Below are 11,348 nucleotides of genomic sequence, written 5' to 3' on the forward strand. Positions count from 1 at the left end.
GATATGTACATTCTCACAATATTTCATTCATTCTATATGTATGTTGTGACAAAATGATTTTTCCCTGCAGTTCTTTCTTCTATTTTAACTAGAATCATTCTATGAAATTAAAAATTTTCCACCATATTAATTCCTTTCTTTTCCTTTCCCATACTACCAGTCACAGACACTAAGAAGTTCGAAAAACCAGCGGGCATGAATCTAAATATAAACTGAGGTGGCGGTTAAAAAAACACGACAGAAGATTTGCACCATATAGTTTTAACAGTTTCAACATAGAAATATTAAAAATTTATATTTTTAAGATAATGAAAGAGAGTAGTACAATTGCGCACATATCTATCTACACGTAATTGTCTGGATCAGCAAAGTTATTTGATCACGTATTTATTCCTAACTTTTATATTTTCGTTATTCACCACCGTTCATTCTATACATATCAACCGGAGAACAGCATTAAGAAAGTTAATACTACCTCCGGTCCCTAAGGAAGAGAGTGTTCAGTTCCATATTTTTATGACATACTACCTCCCTCAATCCTTCATATAAAAACTCACTTGACTTTTATTTTGATCTAAATATAAGACTCTAATTCATTTTGTTTCTTATATTTATCTATTTTTTCCTAAAATAGTCCTCATAATAATAGTAGTTTAACCAATACACTTGATTAGCAAAAATATTTTACAAATATAATACTTTTTTTATTACAAATAACTAACTTAACAAACATTTTTAATATAATCAAATACACTTGATTCCCAGCTCTATCTTCCATCACGGATGGATGTATGGAGATATATAAGCGCTAGTTGATTCATTTGAATATATTAAAAAAATAAGTTTTTGGCCAAAAAAAAGAAAATAAGTTAAATTAATTATTTGTAATAAATAAATATTGTCTTTCTTAAAATATCATTGCTAGACAAGTATATTGACTAGAACCATCATTATTAAAAGAATTAACTTTTAAAAAAATATATAAATATAAGAGACTAAATGGACTGTAGTCTTATATTAGAATCAAATAAAAATCAAATAAAATTTTATATTAGGGTAGTAGTAATTTGTTCAATCAAGAAACCAAAAAATACGCTGATGTGCGTGCATGCACGTTCACGCACAGATGACAAAACTCACACACTATACACACACAATATAATGTACGTGGACGTACTCATTAAAGCAGGAGTCATGCATCTGAGATTGAAATACGACAAGAAACTGTCCAAGCAAAAGCATGAACTAACGAAGACATAACTCGAATAGCGCAAGGTTGCCGTATTTTAAATGAACCACTTCTTAATCAGGGATGAAGTGAAGCAAAAAAATAAACCAAGTCCATTATCTTATATAATCACTTTTTCCAAACTAATATCAGGAGAAGACTCAAAAGCTCTTACCAGAAATATGGAGTCTGAACAAGCAATGGCGAGAGATCTCAACCTCAAAGGCTACCTGTAACCCACAAGACCAAACTGAATCACTACAAAACCAGAACTTTAGCGACGACTTTCGGCGGCGACAAAAAAGTCGCCGCTGAAAGTGGACCTGTCGCTGCTAAAAGTTCGCTATTGAAACTAAGACTTTCAGCAGTGACTTTTTTTGTCGCCGTTGAAAGTTCGCTACTGAAACTAAACTTTTTAGCGCGACAAAGTTCCCACTGAAAGTGGACCTTCAGTGTGACATTTTTGTCGCCGCTGAAAGTGGACCTTAGCGGCGACTTTTTTTGTCACCGCTGAAAGTGTAATATATAATATATTTTATTTAACAATATTAATAAACAATTCATATGGCTCAGCGGCAAGAAGATTGGACACGAAAGGAGCGGTCACGAGTTCGAACCTTGAAGAAGACACATTTAAGGTGAAAATATTGAACGATGACGTTGGCGAGAAGGAGGATGTGGTAATACTGGCGGTCGGTGAGATGTGGCTGTCGATGATGACAACGTGGCGGCCGACGGTGATGATGTGGCGGCTGGCGACGATGACATGGCACCGGCGGTGATGACGTGGCTGCCGGACGATAATGTGGCGGTCGGCGACGATAACGTGGCGTTGGTGAAGCCAATTCTTCTTAGGCATTACTTTTGTCGCCGCTGACACTTTCGGCTTGTCGCTGCCAAAAGTGTCTTTTTGCGGCGACATTATTGTCGCTGCTGAAGTGTTTTCAGGAACTCTAAAAGTCACTGCTGAAAGTATCTTTTAGCGGCAACTTTTTTAGTCGCCACTGAAAGTTTTCAACCACGGCTGCTACGGCAACGACTTTTCAGCGGCGACTTTTATAATTGCGGCTGAAAGTCAATTTTTTTGTAGTGAATGCCAGGGCAAATCTCATAGCTAACCACTCAAAATGCTGAATAGTCCATACTTTTTGATGCAGAGATCTCCTACAATCTCGCAGACTTGTATGTATTATGTGTGTGTATGTATAGACATGTAAAGTTTGAAAGAGATAATACAAATAAAGAGAGAGAAAGTATACACACGCATATGATGAGCACAAATATAGGATATAGATTCATGGACAACTTTACTTTCTTATATGTTTCTCTTTTTCTCTGAGAATCTTACCGCATGATGATATATTGTAGAAGATTCGTCGGAAGCTGCATCATTCGTCACTCAGCTGGGAGCTGGGCGTTGGACGCGAAAAAGAAGCGGCTCGATGGCTGGTATAATATATAATTAAAAGAAGCAAAAGTAACCAATGCCAAATTAAGCATTGATTAGTTAGCTTTAAACCTGAAAGAACGCACGTACGCCATGATCATGTGGAGAGAGCGTTTGATTAATTAGCCGGTCACGCACATCGTCGGGGCATGCAATTAGAAGTAAACAGGCCTCATTCCGTCAGCATATCCGTCATTAATTCCTCAGCTTCCCTCAGACCACTCTATGGCAATCCCCATATATATATACATACGGATTCGTGAGGGGCGTTAATTTCTTTGGAGGCGATGAGTCTTAGGGATATCCCAGAGACGACATGCAGATAAAGTACAAGCATATTAATATAAGACCTAATAAATTAATTTAAATATATAGATTAAAAATATCAGTTAATGAGTTAATATGTTTTTTCTTCTAAAATATCATAATAATCTTCCTTAGTTTTCCTTCCTCCCTTACTTGGTTGTTATCAATAGAATATTAATAAGGTTAATTTAAAAAAAATTAATAAACACGTAAAATAGTTTCACATATAAGATCAATATTAACTCTCAAATTAGGTCTTATGTTAGATTGGAGGAGTGTATTATGTTTTGTTTCCTTGCAAGCAAACATAGACGGATTTGAGATCCGAGGCCATAACTCTACCTAAGCCGCGTATAAAGTGAAATGACAGATTAATATCTACAAACAATATATATACTTCATTCTATGTGACCGTGTTTCTACCGTGTGCGCAATAAAACCAGGGTTCATGAAAGTGTTCAGTGACTTAAGAATTAAGACAATGATGGCCGTTGGTTTTCTCTCAAACAATACTTGCGTTGTGAGGTTGTTGAATTTCCCTTTTTTTTTTTAATGGATGGTTTTGACTTTTGAATTGCCTGGTAAATTTATTAGATGCTTCCAAGAAAGGTGCTAAAAATGTATAAGAAGCATCCAGAGGTGAAATAGATATCCAAGTTCGTAGATGTTACCAAGGAAAATAGCCTTCCTTACTAACTGATTAATTTATCAGCAATATGATGCTGATGATTAAGTTGCTGATTACCTTCCTCGGACACGCATAGATGGCGATTAAGAACAAATTAATTATCTATAATTAATTTTGCTTTATATGCTCATAATTTTTTGGTTTTCAGATTTTAAATAGTCTTACCCTCATTAGTTGATCCGATCCATGCGATTTTCATTAATATTATTAAAGAGCGCCTATTCAAAATTGTTTTTAACTTTTTATCCCCACTCAAGTGATATTACAGGAGTGTTTTAGACATCCAAAAGTTTTTTTTAGTAAGTCAGGATAAACTCTTTTATATATTTATTTTGTATATCATAAAATTATTTTTAAAAGTATGGTTTAGTTTTCATCCAAACACTCCGTAAACGTTTTATTATTAGTTTAGATGCATTATTGATTTGACTGAAGAAACAACGAAGAGAAGCTAGTCCCCCTTCAGATGTTTTATTTTGCAACAGACAATTTAATTTCCCCACTTTATACTAGGATTCAAGCGTGATGGCAAAAAATATGCTTCGGAACGTCATAATATATCTGGTATTCAATAATGAAAATAACATTTGTTGACATCTGAATAAATAATGCTTTAATGTCCATGATAATCAAAGTTGACAACTTTGACGCAAAAAAAAGGAAAAAAAAAAGCTTACAACTTCAAGTTCCAACCACTTGGACAAAACTCCACCATTTTCATTAAAAAAAAAAAAAATCCTCGCTATACGCTCTGGTAAGAATTGATTCTATTTTGCAATCAATGATATTATATGTCTTTAATATAAAAACTAGTTAACTAATTTAAGCAGGTTAAAATAATTAATTAAGTTAATTATTTGTTATAAATAGTTATTGTCTTTTCTAAAATACCTTTATTAATCATGTGTATTAATTAAAACTATCATTTAATAAAATATTTAACACGTACAATTATTACAATGACTACTTTAGAAAAAATAGATAAATATGAAAGGCAAAGTAGATTAGTATTGTTTATTTATAATCAAATTAAATATCAAACTAGCTCTTATATTAAATATCAGAAGTAAAATTTGTCAAAAAAACAGATCCCAACATATAATATAAAAACCAAATATAAATAGGGAGAATCCTAAAAAAATATGTCTAAACTTTCAAAATAGAAATAACTACAAAAATGTATTGTTTGATTTTTAAATATTATAAATTATTATTAAAGTATGACAAACAACACTTATTTAAATTTTTAAAATTCAAAGGTATTCTTTTAAATTCTTATATATATAAATACAAGAACATCCTATCAAGCCTCGTAAAACATAACTAAAATAGCACTCTAAGAATTGATATATGATTAATCTTTTGGGTTTATGGTTCGATAATGGGATTTAGTCCATGTATTTGATAATTTTGGATGTTCAAATTTATGAAATACAAGACTCCTCATAAAATACGATGAAATATTGCAAGTTATTTTTTAAAAATACCATTATCTCTTTACTCTTAACTTAGCATAGAAAAAATTAAATTGGTTTCAAATACAAAAATTAATTACGTATAATGATTAATTTCCAACTACTTGTTAATACTACCTCCGTTCTTTAATATAAAATCTCATTTAACTTTTATTTTGATCCTAGATATAAGATCCAAATCTATTTTGTCTATAATATTTATATATATTTTTTAAGATAGTCCTTATATTTTAGAGAAAACAATACCTATTCATGACAAATAATTAACTTAACTTCTCTCCTTAATCTCTTCAAATTAATCAAATAGCTTTTATAATTAGAACCGGAAATAGTATATATATATATGAATTTGACATAAGTTTTGCTTAAATAGAATTAAGAAAACAAAGATAAAGAACGAGAATGAGACAGGAAAGCAAGAACAAAAAAAATAAATAAAACGAGGGGGTAACTGGGGGAATGGGACATACTATTATACTTTACGCTGCGTTGACGGAGGAAGAGGGCGAGATCGAGAGAGATAGGGAGAGAGATGGAGGCCCTGGCAGTGCTTGGCGGAGTTGCTTCAACCTCATCCTCTCTTGGACGCTCCACAACAAAGACGTCCTGCAACTCCTACTTCACCCAGAAGCCTATCTCACGCGCCTGCCATAAGCCACACCTCTCAGCGTTTCCTTCAAATTCTCATCTTTTTTCTCATTACCCTTCCCGCTCCAATGTCAAAACTCTCACCCGTCGAAGCTCCACTAAACCCGGCATCTTCCTTCCCCACCTAATTGCTTCCCTGGTTTGCTTTCTCTCTTCTCTCTATTTTTGTCAGCATCCTATCGCAAAAAATTCTCTTTTATTTTTAATATTGAAATTACTTATATGCAGGAACAAGTTGAAGAAACTTACATAATGGTGAAGCCAGATGGTGTCCAACGTGGCTTCGTAAGCCTCATTCTTCTTTGGATGCTGCATTTTTTGTTTTTGTTATAGTTTTAGACCTTTTGGCAATGTATTTTTGGCGCTGGGGGAGGGGATGTTAAACTCTCAAACACTTTGGGATGTTACGAAGATACTTTGGAAAAGAGCTAGTGTTAATTTTAGGAAGTACTAACAGTATCTTGTTTGTCTCTGAGAAAAATTTTGATTTTAGAAGTTTATGGTTAATATTACAAGTCATATATGTCTCTTTAAGTGTTGTTTTCTCTAGATTGTACTTCTGTTTACTGGATTTTCTGAATGTGTTGCATTGGCTCAGGTTGGAGAAATTATTTCGAGGTTTGAAAAGAAAGGGTTTAAATTAAAAGGCTTGAAGCTCTTCCAATGCTCAAAAGAATTAGCAGAGGTTCGTACTTGCTGCAATACCTTGTCTTAGATTTTATCCGAAAAGTATTTATGTTCATTAACATGTGTGTTAGGTGCAACAGTAATTCTTGTCTTATAGAAGATATGTTAGAGTTCCTCTCTTAATGTGCCTGTATATTTCCTGAGGAAATTTAAAATCTTATCATTAACTAGTTCAAATTTAACATTTGATTTTATGAATGATGTTTACTTTCTTCAACTTCTATTAGCCTATTTCCATTTATCATTCCTCTTGTTCTTGTTTGTGGTCACAGGAACATTACAAGGACCTAAAAGCGAAGCCGTTTTTCCCTAAGCTAGTAGACTATATCACTTCAGGTCCTGTTGTGTGTATGGTATAGAATATTATCCCCCACGATCCACCTTTTATCTATATTTTCGCTACTTAGCCGTTGAAGGTAATCATCTGGTTTCGCTGTAATGCTATTTTTGCAAGGCTTGGGAGGGTGTAGGAGTTGTGGCCTCAGCACGTAAGCTTATAGGGTCTACGGATCCTCTTCAAGCTGAACCTGGCACAATAAGAGGGGATCTTGCTGTTCAGACAGGAAGGTAAAAACCTTTACTGCTTTTGCATCTAACTGGTAACTTTTATTTGTCAACCCTTTGTCAAGAAAAGTGGTAAGCAATGTAAATTACTTTGCAACTAGGCATATTTTTTCTGTGCATTGTGTGAACTAGACAATGTCTCATGATGAACTTCTGGCAGGAATATTATACATGGTAGCGACAGCCCTGAGAATGGCAAGCGTGAAATAGGTAAAGATCTCTTCATGCTTTGAACCAATAAATGCAAGAAAAGAGATATGTGAGTCCCAAAAAAGAAAAAAACAAAGCTAACGGTTAATTTAAATATTGACACTTCAGCGAGTTTCAGAATTAATTTTTGATGATAAAAAAAAAAGTACAAATTGTCATTTTGGATTTACTGGTTGTTTGATGTCTGTTTTTATATGCTTTGATGAAGATAAGTTTAAACTTCCAGAACGATTATGTGGAACAGATTCACTTTAGAAACCGGACCCCCTAAGGGTCAAAATCATGTTTTTATAGGCACTGCTTTAATTTAGCGAGCGGACTGCTGTAAGTCCCTCCTTAGCAGTCTGACTCTGGAGTGACTGAGTCACTAATAATATGCTATGTGAAGGGAAAAAGGTCATGTGCAATACAGCGAGAATAGGGTTCATCAAGTGAGTAAATAAAATATTAGAGGAAGGATAAGTGCTAGACTTGGAAGCCAACGGTCTACCAACATTAGTTTTCAGGATCACAAGGTGAAAACAGAACGCTAGGTAAAAGGAGCAAATTCTTTTTCTTTTATACACTGCTTCATCATGTAAGTATCAATAGAATAATATAATCCACTGCTCTACGTGCTACTATCATCAAGTTTACTGTCTAAATCATCAAGACTGCCACCATGTCAAAATCTGGTAGGTTGAATAGCAACAGCATGCCAGCTCTATTGAGTAATCAATGTTTTGAGCTGAGATCACGAACGGAGTTTTTACTCCGTTCAAACCATGGCAGTTGTGGCCTAATGAATTGAGGAAGATAGATAATGGGCATGGCGTTCAATTACTCCATTTAGTTTTAAATATAGGAGTTAAATAATTAATTACAGAGATTAAGGAATTAAATTAACTAAGTTTAAAAAAATATATATGTTGATTTCCTCAGAATACTCTCTTTAATTATTTGTATTGAAACTACTTACATTGGTGGAAATTCTCTTTACATTTAAGATGTAAGTAAATTCTTTAACTAGCCTTTACATTTAGTGTGGAAGGGAGCATCATTTTAGATGTCAAATTATTTGTAGTATTCATGCTGAATTGAAGTTTTGCGTATAATGTGGAGATGATTGATTCTTGTGATTTGCAATGGTGGCAGCTCTATGGTTCAAAGAAGGCGGGTTGGTAGAGTGGACTTCTGCCCAAGCACCATGGCTGAGAGAGTAAATCATTTCCATCGCCCGATAACTGAGATACCTACAGTCTTGAAGAGCAATAATTTGATAAATTTTTTGTTCCCCAAAATAAGCCAGTACATTGGCATTGCGGATTTAATCTTTCCATTTGAGACGTGTTGTAAGATTTCACAATTTTTTTAAAGTTCATGTTAAGTTTGCGACCAATAATTGTTTACCGAGCACAAACGAAATACCCGCTAAGTTGCAAATACTACTAAGGTTTACATTATGGAGTAAGCAAAAATAGGAGGAAATCGTAAAATTCATTTTCAAAATTTGTGACAAAGCCAATTTTCTTCAAGTGTATTTGAAATAATACATAGATTGAAATGGTACATGGATCTCACTTTTGTTGTGAGCTAAGATGGGAAGCAAGCAATCAGCCACTGAGCCACTCTATCGCGTACATGCCATATAGACATGGACCCATATTTATTCCATCAATTCAGAGACCGGTGAAGATTGAATACTTTCCGTCTCACTTCTGTAATTACGCTCACTACAACTTGATGATACAGAGGGAGGGCGATCATTTTCGGTAGATACTGACTCGCCGCAGGGTGAATCAATGCCACCAGTGCGTCTGGAATCCTTTAATTTAGGAAAGAAATGAATTATTGAAATATTACTCTGCCTTGGCTGTTCCAAGGTCACAGTGGGAAGTTGATTCCTGCTAGGCGACGCACTTATAGAAGAGCAATCACTGTCTATCATCATTGAGCCATCACCAGCTAAATTTGGTGTGTGTTGAGAACTTGAACCACTTGCTGAAAGGCAGTTCGACATTACATTTGTTCCCTCAGATGAACTAATTGCAGAATCATCTATCATAATCTCATCCGCTTCTTTGCAGAATGCACTAGTGTCACGTTGAGCACCCAATTTTAGCTTCATGAGTGTGGCCTCTGCTCAACAATGGCAGGAACAAATAAAAATTTCATCAGTTCCGGCGATTGTAGTGCTTAATTGTTACTCCCAATTAAATTGATGAGCATGGCTAATAAGTCACAAACAAATGGCCTCACAAAGCATTCACCCAGCTCTGACGAGTGGCATTCTATTTCATAAACAACTGAATAGATGGTATTGAAGGAGAGAATGACGCGCACAACGCAAGCGGTTTAGAATTAGATTACAAATACTTCGAGTACAGAAAAGTTACCTTCCGTTCAACAGAAAATAAAAAAGAGAATCAGTCCCAAAAAAAAAAAGGGGAAAAAAAGGAGAAGTTGCCTTCCTTCCCAAAAGAAAATCATTATCCTCTCCAGCGGAAAATTCCCGAATTTTTTAAGCTTGGGCAGAATCAGGCAGAGATTTAAACTTGAAGAGAAAACATGCTTCTGATTATAATTGAACTTCGAAAAACGCATCTCATCTACTATTCAAGAATCAGAATTCGCATAGTGAAAAGACTGAATCGAACATCAGAATTCAGACACAATTACTCTAATAAGTTCGATCGTAGGTGCAGGAATAAAGCGAGTACCGTAGATGGAGAATGAATCATCTTTGAGAATCTTGGATGGCGATCCCTCCAACGTTTCCAGCGACGCAGGAGATGGTCTGATTCTTCCAAACATTTCTTAATGTACCGTCTTTCAGTTTCAGGACTGAGGTCTATACGAAACAGTTATCGATTCGGTCCGGGCCGGGCGGGCTGTCCCGAGACGCGATGCCAGAGATCTAAAAAGACGAAATTTCCTATCTGCACAATGGCGCGCTTCACTTTAAAGAACAGAAATTGAGCGGGAATCATCCTCTGCACGCTTTCGTTTTCCGCCCCGGTTCCTTTTTTTTGTTTTTGGTGATAACCTTTAATCTCGTTTTAAAATGTTTATATTGGGCTAGTGCGGTGGAAACCCGTTTCTTTCTATCTTTTTCCCTTCTGAAGCCCGTTTGTTATTGCTGAGTTAGTGTGACGTTGACGGGCCCAAAAAAGTTGGCGCTGACAAAAAACCGGCTCTTTTTCCATCAATTTTTTTGGGAAAATAAAACAGGCAGCTAATTCAAATAATTTTAGAAAATTAATTAAATCAGCTATGTATATATCTTTAAAATGCCTCTAATTATTTACATTGAAAATAGAGATGGTCTGAGAAAACTATTAAATATGAGAGATTAAAAAAATTGAATTCTTACATTTGAAACTTTTCTTGGGGCCAAAATTCTTACATTTAAAACTAAAGTAAGCTTTTTAACTAATTTCCATATTTAAAATCCAAAGGAGCATATTGTAATCATCACAGAATAAGAAGACGTTCTATAAGGAATTATCCCAATACAACATATTAATTGAATAATGGAAATAAAAATTCCAAAAGTGAATGTATAATATATTCATTTTGAGAACCAGACGCTTGATTGTTATTAATTTGGAAGTCATCCTACAAGAGTGACATATTCCCCAAAGGAAAATGCATTCAATAAAACCTCTTGAAATCGACTGTGTCTGCCCCTCCACAAATTTCTAAAGCTCTCCCAGGAAACAGTACACTTCAAAGATCAATAACACGCGACAACTTCTGGATCCGGTTCAATAGAAAGTCCCCTTGTTTGATAGTTGCTTGGTAAAGGGCATTCTTAGAATCAGGGCGGTTAGTCTCTAGGACGCCTGCGACTTTATCAATCTTGCAATGTAGCTTCCCAGCTGCAATAAAACGGGATAGCTCCCTGAAGCAAAACATTGTAATGCGTTAGATAAACATTCCATTCGCCTAACAAGAGAATCCAAACATTTTTCATCAATAAAGAATCAAACAAAAACTGAGTTTGAAATAATTATCACTTACAGATCAATGAAATCCACGGTCACCCCAAATGCTTTTGCCATTGCCTCATTGTAACGCTCTTGTAAGATTCCAAGAACTGTGAATAAACAACGG

At 34.9% G+C, this 11,348-nt stretch overlaps 2 protein-coding genes and 1 pseudogene across 2 annotated transcripts; 1 reads left to right on the forward strand and 2 right to left on the reverse strand.

Moving 5' to 3' along the window:
- Positions 1-5,620: 5,620 nt before the first annotated feature.
- On the forward strand, positions 5,621-8,631 carry LOC114724040 (nucleoside diphosphate kinase 2, chloroplastic). The gene is made up of 7 exons (XM_028910312.1): positions 5,621-5,931; positions 6,021-6,077; positions 6,391-6,477; positions 6,752-6,832; positions 6,934-7,046; positions 7,204-7,253; positions 8,388-8,631. Exons 1-7 carry the CDS (start codon positions 5,677-5,679, stop codon positions 8,453-8,455), a joined length of 711 nt encoding a protein of 236 aa, XP_028766145.1. The 5' UTR covers positions 5,621-5,676; the 3' UTR covers positions 8,456-8,631.
- Positions 8,632-8,712: 81 nt separating this feature from the next.
- On the reverse strand, positions 8,713-10,203 carry LOC114724041 (uncharacterized). The gene is made up of 2 exons (XM_028910313.1): positions 9,953-10,203; positions 8,713-9,371 (listed from the first exon to the last, which is right to left on the reverse strand). Exons 1-2 carry the CDS (start codon positions 10,044-10,046, stop codon positions 8,899-8,901), a joined length of 567 nt encoding a protein of 188 aa, XP_028766146.1. The 5' UTR covers positions 10,047-10,203; the 3' UTR covers positions 8,713-8,898.
- A 436-nt stretch (positions 10,204-10,639) lies between these two features.
- On the reverse strand, positions 10,640-11,340 carry LOC114724137 (26S proteasome non-ATPase regulatory subunit 6 homolog; annotated as a pseudogene).
- Positions 11,341-11,348: the final 8 nt, after the last annotated feature.

The sequence above is a fragment of the Neltuma alba genome, unplaced genomic scaffold, assembly GCF_004799145.2.
Source record: "Neltuma alba isolate B1F8T4 unplaced genomic scaffold, ASM479914v2 tig00012167_pilon, whole genome shotgun sequence".
NCBI classification, from domain to species: Eukaryota; Viridiplantae; Streptophyta; class Magnoliopsida; order Fabales; family Fabaceae; genus Neltuma; species Neltuma alba.

Excerpts from the sequence above, each read along its gene's own strand:
- LOC114724040 (XM_028910312.1), top strand. The coding sequence starts at position 5,677 with ATGGAGGCCCTGGCAGTGCTTGGCGGAGTTGCTTCAACCTCATCCTCT. Across the intron at positions 5,932-6,020 it reads CCCACCTAATTGCTTCCCTG|GAACAAGTTGAAGAAACTTA; the intron begins GTTTGCTTTCTC and ends ACTTATATGCAG. Across the intron at positions 6,833-6,933 it reads CAGGTCCTGTTGTGTGTATG|GCTTGGGAGGGTGTAGGAGT; the intron begins GTATAGAATATT and ends TATTTTTGCAAG.
- LOC114724041 (XM_028910313.1), bottom strand. The coding sequence starts at position 10,046 with ATGTTTGGAAGAATCAGACCATCTCCTGCGTCGCTGGAAACGTTGGAG. Across the intron at positions 9,372-9,952 it reads TGATTCATTCTCCATCTACG|AGGCCACACTCATGAAGCTA; the intron begins GTACTCGCTTTA and ends ATTGTTGAGCAG.